General features: G+C 44.7%; 1 protein-coding gene across 2 annotated transcripts in view; it reads left to right on the forward strand.

The window, feature by feature from the left end:
* The window catches only part of RASSF3 (Ras association domain family member 3), a 437,534-nt gene that overhangs the window by 226,890 nt on the left and 184,566 nt on the right, over positions 1 to 26,078 (forward strand). For both annotated transcript variants that reach the window (XM_063927543.1, XM_063927544.1), the window contains exon 2: positions 6,570 to 6,694. In XM_063927543.1, coding sequence (XP_063783613.1) covers positions 6,570 to 6,694 — 125 coding nt within the window. The remainder of the gene's footprint in view (positions 1 to 6,569; positions 6,695 to 26,078) is intronic.

Consider the following 26,078-nt stretch of genomic DNA (forward strand, 5'->3'; position numbering starts at 1 on the left):
GTGATCTTGTCCTATTATAGTGACCTTCACATGGAAATAAATCCATTCTACGCTCCACACTACAAACCCAGTAGGCGTAGTGTGTGTAATTTATCTCTTGTTGATACTTGAGTAAGGCACTCTTCTCCCCTACCTGTCCTTCTTTTTCTACCTTTATTTTCTAATTACTGTACATTACACAATGAAAGTTGGAAATGTGTAAATTACACACTGACAATGTTTTCTTCTGCTTAATATTTTTGTATGGCACATCGACACATCTTATACAAGGTGCCTATAGCAACCAGACGTTGGCTTTAATTTTTTTATACTGTGAACTTTGAGATATTTGTTAAAATCATTTCATGTACTTTGGGCAGTATCTAATTAGCTGTTGTAATTAACCCCTGGGGCTAATTAGACCCATAAGCCGACACTTACCGGGGATTTTGCATGTGCCTCAGGCACGCAAAGCAGAATCACCGATAACCAGCCCCTCGAGACCTGTTTTTGGCCGATAACACATGGGATCGGGAATTTATCCCGGATCCCATGTGTTATTGCCCAATAACGGTTTATTTACCACATGGTCTGTAATTGGATAGCCCAATAGTATTATCGGGCTAAAAAGCCTGTTGTTACTGTACGGTAAATCACAGTGTTTAATAGTATACCGCCCTATGTTTTAGTTTCTTATATTAACTAGTTACCAACCCGTCCAAATAACGGCGCAACACAACAATAATGTCAGTGCCGGAGGCTGTGCGTGCCCGAACAGAGCAACACTTGACTTGTTCCGTCAGGCACCATCTACTGGCCATGGGCGCCCAAGACACCATCGAGGTGAGGAGCTCCATTAGCCTTTTATTATATACTGTAGGATGGGAGTAGAAAGATAATTTATTTAACAAATGAAAGTGAGTAGAATGATTAAATGTTAGATCAGCGATATGAATAGAAAAGATTAATTCATTAGAATGGAATACATATGATATCCCGGCAGACGGAATGCCAGCTGTCAGTATACCGACAGCGACATCCCGTCTGTCGGAATACCGGCAGCTAGTCCCCTTGCTGGCTTCGGGACAAATGGCTCACTTCGCTGGCCATAGGTTATATTCCCACTCGGTTGGTGGCGCGGGCCCACCAAACGAATGGGAATAACCTGTGTTTGTCGGGATTCCATCCGGTGGCATTTCACCAGCTGTCAGGATTCTGGCGTTGGTCTCCTGAACGCCGGGATCGTGACAGCCGGGATAATAACTGCATCCCATTAGAATAAAACAATAACAGATTTGGATCTCTCTGTAACTATAGTAAAGTTGGCTTTATTATCATTATATAATCACTATAGTCACTGAAGTCAATTACAGTTTGTATTACGTATTCTGTTGCTGATAAATGTACCCTTATAATCACTTTGAGTTTCAGGTCTTTTCTATTAGTAGCATATTGGACCCAGTGAATGCCAGGTCACGAGATCTACCCCCTTACACTTACCCTGACCACAGTGTGTTTCTGACTCCGTTTTCAGTGGGTCTTGTCGCTTTTCCTGTGTCCCCTGAAATGGGAGCTAATGGCGGGAAGAGGAGCGCTACACACGTTATTGCTCCCACTGCGGTCATCTGCCTTGGGACAGACCTTGTAGGATTATTATATAGATTTAATTTTTTTATTGTATCACATCATACCTACATTTATGTATGACTTCACCATTGGACTGAATGCATATCATATTTTATCAGAAGGTTATCATAGTGTCATATTACAGGCTGGATGTGTACTCTCTTTAGTCAGTGAGAGATTAGCACTGATAGTGCAGAGGTGTGGAATCTAACGGAACCCGTGATCTTCACCATGACTCCATACTCACATGGAAGGGGGAGACCACCTTCCTACACAGGAGTTTTAATACCTTCCTGGCTCAGGGGATCAGTGGTGTAACTAGAATTTTTTCTCCCCCAAGCCAAAAAGTTCTCCGCCCCCCCCCATCATTGGCACTAGTAAAGGGATGAACCTGCACGCACCACAATGCCCGTTATACATTAAAAAGTTTAAAGCTCAACTGCTTCACCATAATCAGGACAAATACCTTCACATGACCCGTGTTCACACGTGAAGGTGTCTATGCTGAATCAGAATCTGTAAGATCAACACCTGCAGAGGATTCCCCATAGTATAATATGTAGTGACCCCTAGGGGCAGATTTTGTTCACTAGATAACTACAGTATGCTTTCTGCCAATAGGGCTGCGGCACTGAGACAGCTATGTACAGTCATATGACCACTGAAGAGTTAATGCTTCCATTTCTTGTAATGCATATTTGGCTGTCTCCCCCCAAAAAAAAACTTTTATATGTACAACAACACTAGTCTAGGCCGTAGCGCAGCTCACCCTGCCCAGTGCCCTGATTAACAGCCGCGCGCACTTACCAAGAGAGAGGGCGGCAATGGCAACGGCATTGCCATTGCCGCCCGTTCTCTTGGTAAGTGCGCGCGGCTGTTAATCAGGGCACTGGGCAGGGTGAGCAACGGGCAGGCGGCCAGCGGCAATGTCTTCCCAAGCGGCGGGGCGGACCGGACTAGGTCACAGCGCCAGCGCAGGAGCTCACCCTGCTCAGTGACAGCCGCGCGCAGCCACGCACATACCAAGACAGCGGGCGGGCGGCAATGAACTCCTTCCACTGCTTCCAGCCCCTCTGGCAGCAGCAGGAGGACGCTGCACAAACAGTGCACCCTCCGTCCGTCGCCAGTCTCTCCTCTGTACTCGGTCTTGCCACATGCTGGGACCGGGGGCGTACACAGCTGTTGACCTGACCCTCCCTCAGTCACACTGTCCACTGATATATAAATAAAGCCGCCCACCCTCAAAGCCGCTCCTCCCTCACCTCTGTATAATTGGCTGGCCAATCTATCTGTCAGCCTAGCTGACAGCCAAAGCTTGTCACTCAAAGTGGCGGCGCCCCCATGCCACAGCGGGGTCTGCGGGGGCAGTAGTTACGCCACTGCAGGGGATCCAGCAAATTAAGAACTGTTTATCCAGAACAGGAGTTTCTGGCTGCGGACGCTTCTTGCAGTTATCAGACTGCGCATGCACCCCACCAATCATATGTAGCTTGAGTGAGGATACAAGAGTGAGTGTTTTGCTCCTGCCTGGCCAGATCTCTCCATCTGTATAATGGGCATTTCTTTGTGGCCACTAGGAGGCTACCTTGTGAATGCACTGAAAAGGTCTGCTTGTAGCAGTGACATGGGCATGTAGCCAGACTTCTGTGCTAGTGTGAGGTGTATGTACGGAGAAGGCATGCCTGTTTGTCTGATGGATCTTTTGCATCCAGCATGGGGCTGATGTCAGTTCTGACACTAGTAATGACATCTGTAAACGGAAAGAGGGTGGTTGTAGGAACCATTTGCCGATACTGGCTCTAGCATGGGGTAGGAAATCTTAACTGCTTCTGCTGTTCCCACTTGTGGCCACTTTCTGTCCAATACAGGATCAGGACCAATGTCTGTAGCTAATGAGGCAATAGTGTATAATAAGTGGAGTAAGAAGGAGAGAAACAGGTCATGAAGGGTATGAGGGGGAAGTGGGAATGGGGAACCCTCTGGAAAGCGTGTGATGCAAAAATAAGAGCATATTGATGGTTTCCACAGGGTTCCAAGAAAAATAAATGATGGTTAATGCTATGGTTGCTATAATATCCCTTTAATCAGGGACACATATGAACTACACAGACTCGAAGTCAGCCATCCTCAGAACCTGTGTAATTCATAAATGTTCCTGATTAAAGGGATATGACAGCAACCATAGTTCAGGGTAATGCCAGAAGCCACAGTCTAGGGGAGTTTTATCCATGGAAACCAGGTGTCAGAAAATGTGTCCACTGATGACATGGCAAAGTCATGCATTGGCATAATGATATCAATGTGATGAAATCAGTTTCGTAATGGAAGGCGGCAGCGGTGAGTGCTAGTGAATTGGCACCAGGGCTTTAACCATATCATGGTGTTTGAGTAATGATTTTTTTCATAGGCAATTATCAGTTGAGTGTGTAACAATAAACCATAGTCAGTCGTCGTATGCATTCACTGGACCTCATTTGGGTCCTGATTCATAGTCTCAATGCTGATATGCACATAGCTGAGCTATTATTTGCTACTGCGCATGGAGGAAATATTCAGAAAACCCAGATAGCCCAGAGTGTACACCGTAGTAGCCATCTCTGTATCAGGCCCTTGATGTGTCTTTACCAGGGATGTGCTGTCAGGGGAGGCTGTCATACTCCCTGTCAAACTCCTGAGATTTTATACAATTAGAATAATACAAAGAAGATATTTATAACATAAAAATCGTATTTGTTTATTGTAATTTTTTTATGGCTAACACTCACCAGCTTTGTGTAGACACTGGAGCTGTAGGGAGAGGAGATATGAGGCAACTACAGTTCTACCTCAGTTCTGCAGTCAGACACTGTTTTGCAGAGCTGGGGGCGGGGCCACACCACAGGCGTAAAGCTGCACAGAAAGGGAGCTAATAGAGGCATACATCGGAGTGTGGGGGCTGTTTTTGTGCACTGATGGACACTTGAATGTGTCATGTGACCAGGAAGGGCACTGTAGTCGGAGGGTTGAGACTGTCCTCTTCAGCGAAGCATGAGAAATACTATCTGAGCCGCTACAAAAGGGGGAGGAGCAAGGTTCAGAAGATGGGACCCAAAGTGTACCTCGCAGACTCGCTTCGCTCTCCACGCTTCAAGCTCGGTAAAGGAAATAGATGGTGACTTGGATAGTGAAACTGCTAGCCACCTTGCTCTTCCCCCTGTCAGAGGGTATTTCCCACAGTTACTGAAGAGGATCTAGCCACTACCGTTGTCGGACCTCAGTCAGCAGCCGCAAGAGAAGGGATGCAGGTAGGAGACTCAATGGACACTGTTGCTCAGTGTAGTGAGCGGAGAGTTAGTGAGTAGGGGTGAGACAGGCTCCCAGCATTCAGACCCATCCCCATGTGTGCCTCCCCAGCCACTGTAACCTCACCGCACGACGCTGGTCATTGCACGTTTCCAGAAGAAAGCCAATTTGTGATAGTCCCGCCAGGTATGTAGGGTAGTACCTAGAGCAACATTACATCACCCAACAGGACGCAGACATATTTTGGTAAAATGTGTGGAGTAAGACAGGTGTTCTTTACCACATGGCAATTACATTGAGTCTCTATTACAGAGACACCAAGAGAGCAGGCATGGGTGAACTAAAACACTTTTGTCCACCAAATTGCTCATGCGCAGAAGCAAATGTACCTATTGTTTGCCTATCTCTGGCTGATCATGAGTCGGACGGATGTTGGACAGATCACTCTTCGTGCGAAATGGGTGGCAACTGGGCAGCAACGCCTTGGACGCATGCAAGAGATCATGAGTGTTGTGGGTTTGTAGCGATACGTCCTGCTGTTGTGAATGGCGAATACAGAGAAGGGAACCTGGTTATAATGGATCTCTAGCACCCAGCATAGAGCAGGTGGAAGCGCTAATACTACTAATGATCATGGTTGTAGCTGTAGACAGAAAGACAGTTGGTGAGGTGGCTTCCCATCAGAATCCATGCAAGTCCTCGCATTAACCCTATGATTACTTGCATTAGCATATGGTCCGACTCAGAATCAGACCCAATCAGTGTAGTAAGAGACCCACCCGGTCTGAGATACTACAAAAGCAAGTGATTTTGCAGAATGGAAATGGCAGTGTGCTCGTCTTCATAGCAAGAAGAATCCAGACAAATGCTCTTTCTCCATTACTTTGCTTTATTTGAATGACTTAGGGAGTCATTCCAAGTTGATCGCATGGTAGCAGTTTTTTGCAGCGATCAGATAGTCGCCGCCTATGGGGAGTGTTTTTTATCTGTGCAAGTGCGATCGCTTGTGCAGGGGAGCTGTGCAAAAAGTTTTCGTGCAGTTTCTGAGTAGCTCTGAACTTACTCAGCCACTGCGATCACTTCAGCCTGTCCGGGGCCGGAATTTACATCAGACACCCACCCTGCAAACGCCTGGACACGCCTGCGTTTTCCACAGCACTCCCAGAAAACGGTCAGTTGCCACCAAAAAATGCCTTCTTGCTGTCAGTCACCTTGGGATCGGCTGTGCGATCGCTTTCTTCATAAGGTCACACGCTGCCCGGCGTTTCCCGGCGCCGGGCACTGACGCACCTGCGCATTGCATTCGCGAGCATGCGCAGTTCAGACCCGATCGCACCGCTGCGAAAAACCAGCTTGCAATCGGGTCGGAATGACCCCCTTAATTCTTCCATGGCAAATATCATGCCCTCAGCAAACCCACCGTGTCCCCCCTTGGCCAAGCTCACATCACCTGCAAAGAATATTTTGCGTTACTCCTCTGACACTTTTTGCCTCGTCAACCGGTTCAAAGAATTTGATTATACTGTATATGTTTCATATAGCATAGTTAATGTGTGTTCTTGGAGGATTGTTTTATAATAAAAATATTACAATATAGAAAGTAGACATTGAACATATTATACAATGTATATTCTGTTAAGCATGTGTAAATATTTAACATGAGGAATATTATTTTCTTTCAGATTGTAAATACACATGCCATTCTCAGTGCCAAGGCCAGGTGCAATTGAACTGTGAACCTAATGGGAAATTAATGGAATGTTTACCTGTGTATGACACGTTGGACCACTCAAATAACAACGATAAGGTAGCCTTTGTTATGTTTCTTCTATGATTTTTTTCACCAAGTCTACAAATATATCATTCATTGGTATTTGCCTTTTTTGCTGTTAAGTTATAGTGGCTCTTAATTTTTCCTACAAAATGTTTTTTTTTTTTTTTTTTCCTAATTAGACTATGGTATATACAGTAGTTTGTTATGCTGATGCTTAGCACCCAATGTGTAGTAAATGTTTATACAAATATCAGATATGCCAGACATTAGAGTCACTTTATTTTGTTTTAACTGCCGCTTATTGGCAGTAAGATAACTTTTCACCAAGATTTCTATCTATATTTTGCCGTGGCAGCCGAGTGGCATTGAAAGCTATCCCAGGCGATAACAGTTCCTAATTGCTCTGGAAGGTCCCAGGCCTGCTCTGCTGAGACTTCTCAGGGACCTGATGCATGAGTGGAACTGGAAGCCCACCCAACACACACATACACAATCTCCAAGTTGGTGGATATCCTTAAGTATACTAGTTTGGAACATGTTGCTTGATATGATGGGATTATATTAGTAAAGGTTAATAATACATATAGTTCACATATGATGGCTTTATGTTAGTGTATTCTGGTCGAAGAGACTGTGCCAGTGTCTAAGTAAAGAATAGACGCATTGCGTTGTCTTGTGATTAGTCATTCTTACTTCAAAAGGATCAATAGCCACAAAACTAAACAGGTAATTGCTTTAAGGGCACTACAGGTTCTACGCATAATTTCCCATTAAGCCGAGATTCTCTTCCTTTCCTATAACCTGAGCCATGTAATGACACTTACAATGTAACAGAAAGGATGGTGAGACCCGCAGTCTGTTCATCCACTGGATTCATTATGCGCTTTCGAAGCATTTTCTTATAATGATATTTTCATGTTTGCCGTAAACAGAATGTAGCAGAGAAATGTGTATTGTAAAGCCTTTCCTGATGTATACAATTAAAAGGGTTTCTTTTTCAGGAAGACTTTACTCATATGTTATTGTCCATTTTAAAGTATAATTGCTGCAGTGTTTTCATTTTATTTTTTAGGAATTTATTCTGGTTGTTTGTTGCTAAACCTTCCCATACAATTATTAGCACAATCCCCTGCTTGACCATAGGCTAGATCTTTCTATAAAACAATGGTTTTGAATTGTAGGACTGAATATGTCACATGAACTACAGTGTTTTCTGTAAGTACTCCACTCAGGGGAATAATATTTATATATTGCGACAGCCATCCGCAAACTTTTCCTCATTCTTATCTTCTAGTCCTTTTAAAAACCTGGATTCCCCTCTGACACCACCTCCCCTGCTGTACTCTTCTATTATGGCTCTCCTTTATCCACACTTCTCACCCTGGTGACCGTCATAGCAGTGGAGAGGCAATATTTTTACAGCGTTATCTCCACTGAACTCTCTCTTTTCGGTGTTCACTCCATTGGATGTTCTTTCCTCTTCCCACTAGTCCGCTCATGCCTGTTCCTAGAGTATTTAGTTGATGTTTATCATGGGTTTAAAAACTGAGGGGCAGATTTATTAAGCCTGGAGAAGTAATAAAGTACCAGCCAATCAGCTCCTAACTTCCATGTTACAGACTGGGTTTGAAAAATGACAGTTAGGAGCTGATTGGCTGGTGCTTTATCACCTTCCATTTTATCACTTCACCAGGCTTAATAAATCTGCCCCTCATTTACTAAACTTCCACCTTTTCTATCTGCTTTCGTCCTCTCTCCCACCAATTTTATTATTAACTGGAGTTCCTCATGAATGGAAAAGAAACTTTGAAAGATATTGAATTTGTAGCAATTGGTCATCACTTGGCAGATATGGTTGTCATAGCACACCATGAAACATCATTGTTCTTTTAGTTGTCATTTCTGTGGTCACAAAAGGTTGGCAATGATTGGCTATTTGGGCTTGGTCCTTGTTTCCAGTAGACTTCCAGCAATTATCTTTCTGTCCATTGGCTTGCAGATTAGCCATGATGTTGTGAGTAAGCTGACTGAGGAAAATAACAAAGATTCTATTCCATATTTTCTTTGGCTATTTAAACTGGTTTAGAGCCATAGAAAACATATCTGTGGGTCTTCAAAACATTTTGATATTTGTGTCAGCATTATATATGCACACAGAGGATTATTTTATCCTTGCATGTGAGTTCACAAGCTTTCACAATTACAGATATGCGTGGACGCAGGTTAAATGCAGATTCAACCAACACACAAGTAAGTTATTGCAAAGCAAACTGTCAAGAGCTTGCACCCTGTAGTGGGGTGAGACAAGTAGTGGATACTATGTGTATGTATGCATGTATATATACAGTACTGTGCAAAAATTTTAGGCAGGTGTGGAAAAAATGCTGCAAAGTAAGAATACTTTCAAAAATAGAGGTGTTAATAGTTTATTTGTTATCAATTACCAAAATGCAAAGTGAATGAACAGAAAAGAACTCTAAATCAAATCAATATTTGGTGTGACCACAATTTGCCTTCAAAACAGCATCAATTATTCTAGGTATACTTGCACACAGTTTTTAAAAGGACTTGGCAGGGATCTAACATCTTAGAGAATTAACCACAGATCTTCTGTGGATGTGGGCTTGCTCAAATCCTTCTGTCTCTTCATGTAATCCCAGACACACTTAATGATGTTGAGATCAGGGCTCTGTGGTGACCATATCATCATTTACAGAACTGTCTGTTCTTTTTTACGCTGAAGATCATTCCTAATGACATTGGTTGTATGTTTGGGGTCTTTGCTCTGCCGCATAATACATTTGGAGCCAATCAGACGCCTCCCTGATGGTATTGCATGATCGGTAAGTACCTGCCTGTATTTCTCAGCATTGGGGACACCATTAATCTTGACCAAATCCCCAACCATGCCAATAAAGCCAGCCGCTGGAACTCAGGTGAAGAAAAGGTCCGTGGTAAAAAAGCTCTGCAAGGTTTGTGTACCATGCTCTGCATTGCCATTCAAAGCAACCAGGAAGACTGTAACACAGTCCAGTTTCAATAGTTAGAGAAAGATTTCTGGAAGAAGGGACTATTTCCCCGTGATAATGATACTGGTGACTGTGAAAATCTGTCTCTAAGTTGTTTATGTCCAGAATGAACACTACAGTGATGGGCCGGTCGAGTAATACCAGAGGTACCAGCAAAGTAGTGAGGTATATAGGGAAGGATACCCCCTTGATGGGAGTACCCCTCCAAGTCCCCTTGATGGGAGTACCCCTCCAAGCATTGTACCTCCTAAGATGGTTGCTGCTTCTTGTGGGGTTCTACATGCCGTTTGAAAGCCTGTAGGCTAAAAGTGCATTAGGAGGAGGAACTACCTCAGTGACTTAGGGGGACATGTACTAAGCAGTGATAAAAGTGGAGAAGTGAGCCAGTGGAGAAGTTGTCCATGGCAACCAATCAGCATTGACGCAACATTTATAATTTGCATACTATAAACATATACAGAGCAACTGAGGTGATTTGGTTGCCATGGGCAACTTCTCCACTGGCTTCCTTCTCCTTTTGTATCACTGCTTAGTACACTACCCCCCTTAGTTCCTACTGTGGCCTTAGTGAGCCACATTTGCTCTACCTGACCTGGTCTGTATGCCAAAACTACTCCCAGGATGTGGGAGATGTAGTCCTTTTCTTGCAGCCATCCACTGGAGCCTCCAGCATCAGGAGCAAGGACCTGTCCACTGAAATGCTATGGTGCCACTACACCCCTCTGCTAGCCTCAACACAGCCACCAGCACTTGTGGGGCTTCCTTACACTAAGCTCTGGCCTGCAGTCTAGGTCCGAGCATAGGGGGAAAAAACAGTGACAAATAAACTATGGCTTTGCAGCAGCCCCAAAGTAACCCCCTGTACTACAGTGGTAATTTACCTAAACTGAAGTTATCTCAGCAAGCATGGTGTGTAGGAGGAAGGAGCACAATGTCTTTAGATTTGAAGTGCCCACATTTCTCTTGCACCATTTACCCATTTTGCCTTGCTGGGACTATTTGATAAGTGTGTCCCACATACTGCTGCATGTACCACAATACAATAGTGGATTTTCAGGTAAAAAAAACTGCTTTCTAAATATTTGAAATGAAAACGTTACATTGGGGGTGGGAGTGTTAGTGGTTGGGTATAAATCCTGATTCCTCCCACAAATGGAAGAAATTAAATTGAATGAAGTGGGTGGTCTTAAAGTGATTATAGCCAGGACTAAAGCGTTGTTGTGACCAGGGCCGTCTTTTCGTATGGGCTCAATGTGCAGTTGCCCAAGGTCCCCAGCAGTTTAAGGGCCCCGGGCTGATAGCAGAGGGTCCCCTTTTTACAGTATTACCAGATTTTTGATAATCGGCCCTGGGGAACTGGAGACTTCAAAGCAGTGGTCTGAGGGTATACAACAAAAGCTGAGACTCTCCCCTTTCGGTGGGGACTGCCTGCTTGTTTCTACTTTCCCCAGAACCAGAGATACCAGCCTTCCAGCAGCTCCACACACATGGTATGCAGTTTTATATTTTTGTTGGTGGATTGCTCTGGCTCCTGAAGTCTGATTCCCAAGTCACCAAAACCTCCTGAAAGGTGAGACGCTCTAGTTTGTTTATCCCATTGAAAGCTAAATAATCAATTTCCAGGAACTGGAGATATCTGAAGTCAAGCAATCTGCCCTCCCACTGGAAAATGAAGAATATTAAGCCCACTCCACTATTCACCCCTCCCCTGCACATTAAACACCCCCTACCACCCTTCTACAGTGCCCCCTTCTACAGTGTTCTCCATCCTGCCCCATCTCCCACCGCCTGTGCAGTAATGGAGTAATTAGCAGAAATTTCTGCTCCAGGTCCTACATGCTGAGGAGAAGATAGAACATCCCCTCCCGACTGCGGGACATCAAAGCTGCTTCTGCTGATAGCACCCCCCACCCCTACTGCTAAGGGATGGGTACTGGCACCAGTCCATTACTTTGCACACTGGCATACACCACTGTTAAGAGTAAGACAGCCCTGGTTGTGACTTCTCCCTCCATCTGAAATGCTTGTAGGAAGCATCTGTATATATAGATTTCCCAAAGAATAAATTACTCTGGCACTTGCCTGTATACATGGTGGACAGATAGGTAGGTGTATTTTTGCAAAAATGTATACTCTCAAGCTAGTACACTACGTGTTCTATAACTTGTATTATCCAGATTATCAGTATTTATATGAATTACTTAATATGCCTCTATTGTGTTTTGTTCTTTAAAAAATAAATAAAAATAAAATAAACAATAACTAAGCAGCCGTGAATGATGGACCTGCTGGGAGCCATATTAGAGTTCTTCTTTACACTAATTGTTGGCCAAGAACTGCATACAGTCAGTTTGTTTAATTAACAACCTGTATCAATTTTATTACTTCATGTACATTATGGTAAAATGTGCTCTTTCATCTTTTCCCTTACATTTGAATTATGCAATGCTGGAAATGTATTTTAACTTTGTGGACTTATAATTACATAAAAAAACATTATGTATCACATTACAAAATCTATAAAAGGGGTCTAACTATATCAGTAGTAATTAATTATGCTGCTTTGTTAACGTAAGATTATTAGAATTCAAGTTACACCTATGTTAAAAATTGCTTCCCGAATTATTCACAGTGTTCCCACTCTTTGAGCCAGTTGGTGGCAGTGTTGTCATTGTACAATGCAACTGCTACACATATCTGACCTCCTGTAACTGATTTGCTTGTTAGTGTCTCTGCATAAACATTGCTGAACAAATCAAAGGAGCATTTTTTGTAACACCTACAAGCTCAGTATAAATCTTATTAGCATAGACTGCTACACCAGAAGTGCCCAGGATTAGTGAGGTGTAAGGAGATTTATGAGCAGCTTGACTTGGCCTGAGCAGTTCTTTGAAGTGCAATATTAAGCAGAGGTATTTTAATTTAATTATTAAGCAAATCAATTTAATTAATAAATACCTTACCAGGGAAAAAAGAGTGCCTGTCATCTGACCACACATAAGACAGGAATTTGTAAAAAGACCATCTACAAACAACAACTGAGATGTTCCTCATTATAACAGCTCATAATATGGTCCTCTCTGTTATTTTCATTGTATCATTTGTTGCTAAATGTCTTATTCAGCCAAATATAGTAGGGATTTATTAAAGCAGCAATTCCACATAGAATTTTTGGCAGATTATCTCCTTTTCAAAATCTCTCTGGAGGACATCCAGAATCAGAAATGGATTAAGACTCTATAATGTTGAAGGACAAGCCTGGAGGGGTGTAGTACGGGTGACCGGCGGTCTCCTGACCGCCGGTCACCTTACCGACGCCGGGATCCCGGCAGCATACCGACGCCGGGATCCCTGCGGGGAGGGGCGAGTGGGTTCTATTCCCACTCTATGGGTGTCGTGGACACCCACGAGTGGAAATAGTCCCTGTTGGTCGGCATGCCGACCATCGGGATAGTGAGCTGTCGGGCTCACGGAGGAGGTCATGTGACTGTCGGTCTGCCGACCGGCGGTCACATGACTACCACCCGCCTGGAGAATCTGTGGCTCTCCAGCTGTTGTGCAACTACAAATTACAGCATGCCCTGCAACAGTTTTACTATTAGGGAAGGTTTAAACTGTGGCAGGTCATGCTGGGATGTGTAGTTTCACAATAGCTGGGAGCCACAGGTTGGCTAGGCCTTCTCTAGGCAATATGCTGGCTTAACCCTGACCACCTTAATTTGTCACAAAAAACCCTATAAGAACTGGTTACAGCAATGAACGGTCAAGTGACATTTTTATGACCACCAGCTAATAGCCAGAGTAACCACCGTGTGCAGCACAGAAAGCAGCTAGATGGGCTGGGAGTGACTCAATAAGGTGCTGGCAGGTTGGCACAGGTATCTGGAGCCATGCTGACAGCAGTGCATCCCACAGCTGCTGGAGGGTGCATGGTGGAGGATCTATAGCGCGAACACAACAAACAAGGTGGTCCCACAGATGCTCAATTGGGTTCAAGTCCGGGGAATTAGGGGACCAGGGAAGTACTTGGAAGTTTTGGTCATGCTCGTCCAAAAACTGTCAAACATTTCTAGTCGTGTGACATGTCGCATTGTCTTTCTGAAAGATCCCATCCGCCTCAGGGAAGGCAGTTAGCATGTATGGGTGTATGTGATTTGCAAGGGTGGATTCACAACCAATTTGGTCGAGAGTGCCTTCCACATGGATGAGTGGGCCCAGAGAATGCCACCGGAAAAATTCCCCAGACCATAACGCTGCCACCACCAGCTTGTGTTTTTCCAGCATGTTTCTCACATGACACGCCAATGTACATCCGTTTGACGAAGCAGAAAATGTGATTCATAGGAGAAGGCAACCCTTCGCCAATCAGCGGAGGTCCAATTCCGATACATCCGTGCAAATTGAAGCCTTCTCCGCCAATGCACCTTCATTAGCATAGGTGCAGTGATCATCCGTTTGCTGTGGAGCCCCATGCACAGCAGGGCTTGCAGAACTGTCATTTTAGACTCACGTCTGATAGCCCTCAGGTTCATTTTGATGGTGAGCTGCTCCACTGTAGTGTGTCGGTTGTCCGTCACGCACCTTCGTAGCTGACGTTCGCCTCTCACATCAATGGCACGTGATGCTCCAGTTTCCACATCGGTTATTCGCAATGGTGCCATTTGTCCAGTCAATATACATTTTCACCACAGTGGCTTGTGAACCGTTCACAAACTGCGCTGTTTCAGAAATACTGCCACCTTAGGCCTAAAAAGCCAATAATCATCCCTTTTTGCAGCTCTGATAAATCGCCCCTTTTACCCATGACAGCAACAAGTTATAGGTGTGCAGATGGCCTATTGCACATTATATACCCATCAAGCCAGCACACATCACGTGACGTACTTCATGGGCTACACTCTGCTGACGTTAACTGTAGGAGGTGGTCATAATCAGAGCCGGTCCTAGGCATAGGCAAACTAGGAAAATGCCTAGGGCATTTGTAATGCCTAAGGGCACAAGCAGCTTTTGCTGATTAAAATGATATGCGGCATGCCTATATTCTGTGTGTGACTGTGGCTATGCATACGAAATGCTACGTTACAGTGTATTCCTGGAAATCACTGTAATGTAACATTTCGCATGCAGATACAGCTACAGTCGCACACATATTATAGGCATGCCACATATCATTTTTATCTTTTAGCCATATAGCATTGCCTTTTTTTTGGCATAAAGGGACACCCGACTTTGCATGGCCATCTGCTGCATGGCGTATTGAGACAAGATGTATGAGGACACATCTGTATCCAAGCAGAGGCAGAGGTCACAGTGTTAGTGGCCGTGTGAGTGCTGTGTGCCGGTGGGTTGGTTGTACAATAGTGTTCGGCATATGTGTAAGGGGCATTATGTGTGTGATGTGTATAAATGTATTAATAATATGCGGGATATGTGTAAGGGGCACTATGTGTGTCATTATGTGTATAAGGGCATTAATGTGCAGTATATGCGTAAGGGACATTATGTGTATAAGGGCATTAATAAAGGTTGGCATAATGTGTAAGGCGCATTATGTTTATAAGGACGTTAATAATGTGTGTCATGTGTAAGGTGCATTACTGTGTGATATTGGCCCTCATTCCGAGTTGATCGGTCGCAAGGCGAATTTAGCAGAGTTACACACGCTAAGCCGCCGCCTACTGGGAGTGAATCTTAGCTTCTTAAAATTGCGACCGATGTATTCGCAATATTGCGATTACTAACTACTTAGCAGTTTCAGAGTAGCTCCAGACTTACTCTGCCTGTGCGATCATTTCAGTGCTTGTCGTTCCTGGTTGACGTCACAAACACACCCAGCGTTCGCCCAGGCACTCCCACCGTTTCTCCGGCCACTCCTGCGTTTTTTCCGGAAACGGTAGCGTTTTCTGCCACACGCCCCTGAAACGCCGTGTTTCCGCCCAGTAACACCCATTTCCTGTCAATCACATTACGTTCGCCGGAGCGATGAAAAAGCCGTGAGTAAAAATACTTTCTACATAGCAAAGTTACTTGGCGCAGTCGCAGTGCGAACATTGCGCATGCGTACTAAGCGGATTTTCATTGCGATGCGATGAAAAATACCGAGCGAACAACTCGGAATGAGGGCCATTATGTGTATAAATGCATTACTAATGTGTGGCATTATGTGTATAAGGTGCTCTACTGTGTGGTGTAACGTATAGAAAGGTCACTACTGTGTGAATAAAGTGCAATATGGGGCCTAATTCCGATCTGATCGCAGCAGCAAATTTGTTAGCTAATGGGCAAAACCATGTGCACTGCAGGGGGTGGGGGGCAGATATAACATGTGCAGAGAGAGTAGATTTGGGTGGGGTGTGTTCAAACTGAAATCTAAATTGCAGTGTAAAATTAAAGCAGCCAGGATTTACCCTGCACAGAAACAAAATAGCCCACCCAAATCTAACTCTCTCTGCACATGTTATATCTGCCCTACCTGCAGTGCACATGGGGGGTAATTCAGACTGCATCGCTGCAGAAAACAAAATGTTATACCGTGGTATATGGACCAGCGCTTATGTCAAGGCCTGGCAAATAAAGCTGCTGCTAAAACAGGGATAGTTAGTCCCTTAGATCAGAAACACATACATACAATAATTGTAGCAGCGCGTATTGATGAATGATCATATACACAGTTTCAATATTCAAATAATGACAATTTGAGTTTAATAAAATGAATTAAAAGTGGGCTTGCATAAATCTCATAGGACATACATAAAATAGACCTCACATACAGGTATTTCAGCAGCACATTTATAACTGTCTGTTCCTATTATAATAGCTCCTTGTCCGCCATATTGCAAAGTCCCGGTTTGGTGAATTGTCCAAGGATATATATATATCTGAGTCACTGGAGGGTGGTTTGCACTGGGATTATTAAAGTCCAGAGTCCTCGCAAGAGCTGTGACAGTGTGTAGTGGTATAATCCAAGGAACCGGTATTCCTGAAGAAAGGGGTCCAGTTGCAGAAGGTTGGTCACAACTGGATGCCTTTCTTCAGGAATACCGGTTCCTTGGATTATTATACATTTATTGAATGTATGCATCGCTGCAGAGGCAGCGATCGCAGTCTTAATTACTTTGTGGAGTGCGCACGCACAGTGGCCGCACTGCGCGTGTGCACCCCGGGAACCCAGTAAGATGCTGACAGGCAGAGGCGGTCGCGGGGTGGAAGGAAGGGGGCATGCCAACAGTGTTAGAATGCCATTGGCGGGGTCGCGGTCCGGACAACGGAGGCATGTCCAGACCGTTGGAGGGGCGGGCTGCGTGACATCACACGCAGCCGCTGCGACCCGAAACGCAGTGGGTAGCTCCCTGCCTGTGTGTGTGGGGGGAGGGGGGGCTGGGGGGAGGGCCTAACGTGGGGCGGCCTAGCCCTGTGCTGGACGTCCCCCCGCATGTCAGAAAAAGTGATCGTAGATGTGCTAAATTTAACACATCTACGATCAACTCTGAATTACCCCCATGGTTTTTCCCATTAGCGAACAAATTTGCTGCTGCGATCAGATCTGAATTAGGCCCATGGTGTGGTATAATGTGAATAAGGAGCAATTAGTGTGATGTAATGTGAGTAAGGGGCACTACTATGTGGAGTAACGTATATAAGGTAAAGTGGTACTACTGTGTGATGTTTCGTGAACAAGTGACACTATCACATGATAATATGTGAATAAAGTTGTACTACTGTCTGGCCTAATTTGAATTGGGTGTCCTATTGTGTGGCCATGCCCCTTCCCAGCAAGAACATGCCCCTTTTTGGGCAGTACGCCGAATGTGCACACTGTTCATATATAAAATATAGGGGGTAGGAGCACCAAAATGAGGACTGCTATGGGTGAGGGGTGATGGTCCTGGGAAAGGGGTGCAGGGTCAGAGGTGAAACTAGCGGCGGTGCTAGGGAGCACCAGCCAAAAACTTGCCTAGGGCATCAAATTGGTTAGGATCGTCTCTGGTCATAATAATGTGTATAACCCCTTCAAAAAAAAGGACCCTCAGTATCATAATGTGTGGTCCAGCAATGTCCATTATGGCTTCCAATCAGGCATACTTGCATCACATCTCGTGTGATGGCAGGGGTGGGTAAGTTAACAGTACACGTCGCAGACAAATTCAGAAGAGAATTCCAAAGCCAGTCTAATAACTTCATCATGAGCCTTATATGTTTGCTATGGTAGTTACATTATTATAATCATTAATGGCAGCCTGCAGTAACAAACCATGGAAGATAGTCATTACTAACTTTCTTCTAATAGCTGCCCTCCATGGTTTATGCTAAAAATAAATAAAATGAAAGTTGCATGGCTCTAACTGTGTGGCGTTTGTATATTCTCCTCGTACTTGTGTGGGTTTCCTCCAGGTACTCCGGTTTCCTCCACAATCCAAAAATATACTGGTAGGTTAATTGGCTCCCGACAAAATTAACCCTAGTGTGAATGTGTGTGTGTACATGTAATAGGGAATATAGATTGTAAGCTCCACTGGGGCAGGGACTGATGTGAATGAGCAAATATTCTCTGTAAAGCACTGCGGAATATGTGTGCACTATATAAGTAACTGGTAATAAATAAATAAATAAATGGTGCTCTAGCCAAATAGCTCCTAAGAGGAGCTGATTAAAGTAACAGAAATGAAGACTACAAGCCTGAAACAAAGCCTTATGGGAAGAAATATGTAAATTAACACCTACTTGCCTTCATAAAGCAAATTCTATAGACTTGTTTATGTTTGTTACTGAATGAGCAACAGACTTTAAAAAAAAAAAATCATCAGTAAAGAATTTTTATTACCTCTGCACCAAACTGTTAAAGGAAACCAAATGCCTAAAACATCCAACAAAGTTATACACAGAATGTTGTTTAGCAGCACAAACACCATGGCCACTGCTTTAATATACTGTTAGGTGGTGTGCGTGTGTGTACATTATTAGATGTCTTCATAATATCTGATGGACCCCAGGATTACTATTTCAGCTGCAAATACTTAAAATGTTATAAGACAAACCATAAACAACACAGGAAACTAATAAACCAATATCATATTTATTTATACTACCCAATTGTTATGGGAGACCATTTATATCTGTAACCTACTGTAACACTGTAAGGGTACAAGGTGCCGTTTCCTGGGATAAATGGCAGCACACAGCAGCTGAGGAATCACACAAGTCCAGTTTGTGGTACAACTGTCCCCAGCCAGTTTTATTATACAGAAAATAAAACAAACACCAAAAGAAAATACCTTGCCTATCCGGCACTAACTAAACACAAGATGTTCCTAACTATCACTAAACAAAAACAGAGTTCTCCAGTAAACACTGTGTAGCTCACTTGTATCAGGAAGCGTGTTTCTCTCAAAGAGATCCTGCAGTCTTCCCAGGCAGTCTGCCCACACTAATCAGGCTAGCAGCCCTAAAAGGCTCTTACACAGCTGAAAGCCCTGATTAGCCCTCTGTGAGGCAAAAGACCCAAACTGGGCCCAATGTCTGGAACTTGCCCTATCTCTCTTTCAGGGCCCTTATCCAGCTTTTCCAATACACTGAAAAGGTTCTGACAAAACAAAACATTTTCCTAGAAGTTTTCATTTTTCTAATACATGTAAGACAAGAACCTGGGACAAATATACCTGCCCTCAAACACTATTCCAGTGTTCTTGTCACATATCCCCCTCCCCTGTTTCGACCCAGGGGCCGGAACACTTGTAGCCCCAAAACAGAAGATGCGGGACAATGCATCTGCGTTGGCAAATTGTGTACCCGGTCTATGTTCAACAGTAAACTTAAAATCCTGCAATGCTAGAAACCATCTAGTTACACGAGCATTCTTGCCTCTATTTACATACATCCATTTTAAAGGGGCATGATCTGTCACTAGTCTGAATTGTCTACCCAAGAGGTAATATCTCAAGGTATCTAGTGCCCACTTAATGGACAAAGCCTCTTTTTCCACAATGGCATACCTTTTTTCATGCTCATTGAGTTTCCTACTCAAATAAATGATAGGGTGTTCATCCCCATCTCTGGTTTGGGACAGCACAGCCCCTATCCCTACCTCCGAGGCATCTGTCTATACCACAATTTCTTTTAAAAAATCTGGTGTTATCAATACAGGTTGTGAACACAAAGCCACTTTTAACGCTTGGAACGCTTTTTCTGCATCAGGGTTCCATTTCACCATGGCCCTCATTCCGAGTTGTTCGCTCGGTATTTTTCATCGCATCGCAGTGAAAATCCGCTTAGTACGCATGCGCAATGTTCGCACTGCGACTGCGCCAAGTAACTTTACTATGAAGAAAGTATTTTTACTCACGGCTTTTTCTTCGCTCCGGCGATCGTAATGTGATTGACAGGAAATGGGTGTTACTGGGCGGAAACACGGCGTTTCAGGGGCGTGTGGCTGAAAACGCTACCGTTTCCGGAAAAAACGCAGGAGTGGCCGGGGAAACGGTGGGAGTGCCTGGGCGAACGCTGGGTGTGTTTGTGACGTCAACCAGGAACGACAAGCACTGAACTGATCGCACAGGCAGAGTAAGTCTGGAGCTACTCTGAAACTGCTAAGTAGTTAGTAATCGCAATATTGCGAATACATCGGTCGCAATTTTAAGAAGCTAAGATTCACTCCCAGTAGGCGGCGGCTTAGCGTGTGTAACTCTGCTAAATTCGCCTTGCGACCGATCAACTCGGAATGAGGGCCCATATTTGACTGCTTCCCTTTGGTAAGGTCTGTCAACGGCACTGCTGTGGTCGCAAAATTGGGAATAACCCGTCTATAGTACCCAGTTATTCCCAAAAAAACCCTTACCTGTTTTTTATTCACTGGACAAGGCCAGTTTTGAATAGCATCAATTGTATTCAATTGGGGCCTAATCAGACCTCTACCTATGGTGAAGCCCAAGTATTTGACCTCCTCCATTGCGAGTCAGCACTTCTTTGGGTTAGCAGTTAACCCTGCTTCTCTGATTGAGTCCAGTACTGCTTGTACTTTTAACCAAATGGGACCCCAGTCTGTACTGTGAATTACCACATCATCCAAATAGGAAGCTGCATATTTTCTATGGGGCCTCAAAATTTTATCCATCGCCCGTTGAAAGGTTGCTGGAGCCCCATGCAACCCAAAGGGTAACATCTTATACTGGTACAGCCTTTCCTGAACCGAAAAGGCTGTTTTTTCTTTTGCGCTATCAGATAAAGGTATTTGCCAGTAACCTTTGGTCAGGTCCAACGTGGTGAGAAACCTTGCTGTTCCCAGCCTTTCTATAAGCTCATCCACACGGGGCATGGGGTATGCGTCAAACTTGGACACCTCATTTAACTTATGAAAGTCATTACAGAAGCGTATGCTACCGTCTGGCTTCGGGATGAGAACTATGGGACTAGACCACTCACTGTTAGATTTCTCTATGACTCAATGTCAGGATTCTGTAACTTTGTCTGTCCCCGGAGGGGGCACTGGTGGGTCAGTGTGGGAGTGATAGAGGAAACGGGGAAACTGACGAAAAGTTCCGCGCATGTGCGCTTGATATTTATTATCACACAGGGATAACGGATGACAGGAACAATGAATAATAACTTAATCCGATAAATGAATATTTCAAAAGTCACTGGTAACAAATGAGCAATGAAGATGAACTTGTAACTTGATATAAATGATAAGGCAATAATGAAATCAGATGCAGCAAATGAAACTCCGATATATAACAAATCGCAATCAAAGCACACAGTCTCTGTAGAAGCACACGTCTTTAAGCCAAGCAAGGCCCTAGCAGGAGACAGTTCTAACACAGCAAGTTATTAAGTGCTGAATGCAATGCACAATGCTAGATGCTGGTAATCAGGTGCACAGGCGGCTGAGTATGGAAGAACACCTGAAGAAAGTCTCTTACTGCAAGTTGTTGTGGCAAACTGTGGCTGGAGTTCATAGCAAACGGAAGACTGAAGAATGACAACAAGGAAACCATTGGAAACAGGAACACAGGAACTTGCACACTGAATGTGACTCGCAGGAGAGCTGGAGTGGTTGCTGGTACTTGTAGTTCCACAGGAACACTGGAACAGGGAAACAACTTGGAGATGCCAGAAATAGGAGACTGCTGGAAACAAAGGATTGAAGACTGGAACCTGAAACTGGAACTGGAACGGCTGGGACCTGTAGTTCCACAGGTCCAATACACAGGGGTATCTCTGCAGACAGAGGACTGCAAACAGGAGACGCCTGTTCACAGAATGTGACGTGTTGTCAAAGGCGATGAGACTGAGCCAGGAACTGGAGTTTATACCCCTTGGTCTGTGATGATTGGATGTTGCATCTCTGTGAGAACACACCCCGCTGGATTGGGTGTTCAGATCAGCTGTGAGTTAGCTGAAGCACTGTGTACTCCAGGCTGCAGTAGACTGAAAACTGGAACTGGAACTGAACTGCTGGAACCAGTTCCACAGTAAGTAATGCGATGGAGAATGCAGATTCCTGACACTCCAAGTTCTAACATGGTTTTAACTTCTTTAGAAACAGCTTCTCGCTGAGCTTCAGGAATCCTATATGGCTTTAAATGGACCCTGACCCCTGGTTCTGTGACAATGTCATGTTTTATTATGGTCGTTCGGCCAGGCAGCTCTGAAAATATCCCCCTATTTTGGATGAGAAATTCTTTAACCTGATTGTTCTGATCAGCTGATAATGTCTCTGACACCTTTACTGCGGGTAGCAACCGAGGTGAAGACACCGAAGGGCAAGGCTCCGCTGACAGAGACAACCTATCTTTCCAGGGTTTGATTAAGTTAACATGGTAGATTTGTTCGGGTTTTCTCTTTCCCGGTTGGTATACTTTGTAATTAACCTCATTCACTTTTTTCCTAATCTCAAATGGACCCTGTCATTTAGCTAAGAACTTGCTTTCCACAGTGGGTACCAAAACAAGAACTCTATCTCCAGGAGCAAATTCCTGTATCTTGGCACTCCGGTTATATACCCTCTGTTGAGCACTTTGGGCCTGTTCCATGTGCTCTCTGACAATAGGTACCACGGCTGCAATCCTATCCTGCATTTGTGTTACATGTTCAACAACGCTTCTATAAGGAGTGGGCTTTCCTTCCCACGTCTCTTTGGCAATGTCCAACAGCCCTCTGGGGTGTCTACCATACAACAAATCAAATGGAGAAAACCCCGTAGAGGAATGAGGAACTTCTCTGATGGCCATTAACAAGTAGGGCAACAAACAATCCCAGTTTTTCCCATCTTTATCAACAACCTTTTTTAACATACTTTTTAATGTTTTATTAAACCTTTCCACCAACCCATCAGTTTGGGAATGGTAAATGGACGTCCTGAGATGAGTGACCTTAAATAATTTGCACAATTCTTTCATGATCCTTGACATAAATGGAGTACCTTGGTCAGTCAAAATTTCTTTTGGTATTCCCACTCTACTAAAAACCTGCACCAGCTCCCTAGCTATCGCCTTGGTTGTGATAGTGCATAAAGGGACAGCCTCAGGATATCGAGTGGCATAGTCCATTATTACCAGGATATACTGATGGACTTTAACAAGGGCCCCACGAGATCCATGGCTATTCTGTCAAACGGGACCTCTATAATAGGCATGGGAACTAGTGGGCTCCTGAAATGGGGTCTAGGGGCATGATACTGGCATTCAGGACAGGAAGAACAATATTCAGACACTTCTTTATAAACCCCTGGCCAAAAGAACCTTTGTAAAACTCTTTCAGTGGTTTTTTCTGCCCCTAAATGTCCTGCTATAACGTGACTATGAGCTAAATCTAGTACCGTTCTCTGATAAGGCTGGGGAACTACCAGCTGTTCCACCACATCCTCACCCTTTTTGACAATGTGGTACAAGAGCTCATTACAGATGGCCATGTGGGGATACGTAACCCTGTCACCTGGTACCACAGGTTCCCCATTAACAATCTTAACATTCTCTCTAGCCTTTATCAAGGTAGGATCCTTTAACTGTTCAGATGCAAACAGATCCTTCTTTACCTCCAGGTCAGGCACGCTTTAATTTCTAACTACTATGTCTCTGTTCCCAGCAAGAGGGTCCTCACTGGACTCCCCATCTGTCACTTCCCCAGCCAAACTAGCAAAAGGCAAAGGGTCAGAAAGTTCCGAAGACACACGTATATCCATACAATCACCGGTATTATCAACTGGCTCTTTACTTCTCACATCTGTTGATAAACGTAATTACCACAGTTTCCAAAAATGAGGAAAATCCCTCCCTATTATGGCCTCATGCACCAAGGTGGGGACCAGTCCTACTTTAACCATTGCTGACCCACAACAAGTTTCTATATTCACTTTAGCAGTGACATAATGTTGGGTATCCCCATGTATGCAAGTTACCCCAATAGGTATTTGCTGGACCTTTAAGGGGTTCACTAACCCAGCTTTCACGAGGGTAACTAAACTTCCAGAGTCTAGCAAGGCCTCTACCCAGTTACCCTCTAAGAACACGTCACACATTTGTTTTTCCAACTCAGGTGAAGGTACCACAGTACAGGCTAACCTAGCAAAGAAAGACATTCTGCGACATTCAAAGGCAGCATCACATTGCATGGGTTCTTGCGTGACTGGGCAATTGGCAATAACATGACCTGGCATACCACACCTAAAACATTTAACCACACGATTATCAACCCGTTTGGGCAGCATAGACCGTTCTAGCCCCATTGGACTGTCTCCAGGGCCAGTGTTTACAGTCTCTCCAGCCTTGCGTTCTCTTAACCGCCCAGCAACGTTTTCCCACGGAACAGTCTTTCCAGTCTTTACTGAAGGGCGCTGTCGAGGCTCTATGGGTTGCTGGGTGGTCATCAGTAATTCCTCTGCTGCCATATACCTCTCTACCATGTCCACTAATTGGTCAGCAGTACCCGAGTTTCCATGGCTCACCCACTTGCGCAGGACCATGGGCAAAGATCTCAAGTAGCGGTCCATGACGACTCTTTCAACCATCTGGGGACCAGTTAATGTCTCTGGCTGTAACCATTTTTTTGTTAGCTGAATAAGGTCGTGCATCTGGGAGCGAGGAGGCTTCTCCATGGCGTACACCCAACGGTGCACCCGTTGTGCTCGTACGGACAGCGTGACTCCCAGGCGGGTCAGGATCTCAGTCTTTAGTTTATCATAGTCCTGAGCCTCAGCAGGGCTTAAATCAAAGTACGCTTTTTGGGGCTCACCTCACAGAAAAGGTGCCAGCAGACTGGCCCACTGTGCTTTCGGCCAGTTCTCACGCTCGGCAGTCCTTTCAAACGTGGTCAGGTAGGCCTCCACATCATCAGCCTCTGTCATTTTCTGCAGGAAGTGACTAGCCCGTATAGAACTAGAGCTGGTCGGAGCACTGACGGCCACATCTCCAATCCGGGCTGCAAGGCTCTGCACCACTTCTGTTAAGGCCTCTCTATCCTGACGCTGTTGCCTGTAAAGTTCGTCAATAGCCACCTGCTGCTGTCTCCTATTTTCCTCCATTGTCACCTGCTGCTGTCTGTTGGCTTCCTGCTGTAGTCTCCAATTTTCCTCCATTGCCACCTGCTGCTGTCTGTTGGCCTCCTGCTGAGCCGCTGTAGCTTGCAGCAAGGCTTTAAGCAGTTCCTCCATGTCGACAGATTTTTCAGGCGGCTTTGTAGCTGCTTTCACCCAGGACATATATCAAATCCTCAGGTGGGAATCTCAGCAACTTCACACTGGGCTGTATCTGCATAAACCCCCCGTTTTCTGCAGGCCTCATAAAGCTGCTGCTTTCACTTATGCGCAGAACGGAATGCTCGCATTCTCCACCAAGTTGTAACACTGTAAGGGTACAAGGTGCCGTTTCCTGGGGTAAATGTCAGCACGCAGCAGCTGAGGAATCACACAAGTCCAGTTTGTGGTACAACTGGCCCCAGCCAGTTTTATTATACAAAAATTAAAACAAACACCAAAAGAAAATACCTTGCCTGTCCGGCACTAACTAAACACAAGATGTTCCTAACTATCACTAAACAAAAACACAGAGTTCTCCAGTAAACACTGTATAGCTCACTTGTATCAGGAAGCGTGTTTCTCTCACAGAGATCCTGCAGTCTTCCCAGGCAGTCTGCCCACACTAATCAGGCTAGCAGCCCTAAAAGGCTCTTGCACAGCTGAAAGCCCTGATTAGCCCTCTGTAAGGCAAAAGACCCGAACTGGGCCCAATGTCTGGAACTTGCCCTATCTCTCTTTCTCTATCGTCCTAGTGGATGCTGGGGTTCCTGAAAGGACCATGGGGGATAGCGGCTCCGCAGGAGACAGGGCACAAAAAGTAAAGCTTTAGGATCAGGTGGTGTGCACTGGCTCCTCCCCCTATGACCCTCCTCCAAGCCTCAGT

The sequence above is a fragment of the Pseudophryne corroboree genome, chromosome 6 (genome assembly GCF_028390025.1).
Source record: "Pseudophryne corroboree isolate aPseCor3 chromosome 6, aPseCor3.hap2, whole genome shotgun sequence".
Taxonomy (NCBI): domain Eukaryota; kingdom Metazoa; phylum Chordata; class Amphibia; order Anura; family Myobatrachidae; genus Pseudophryne; species Pseudophryne corroboree.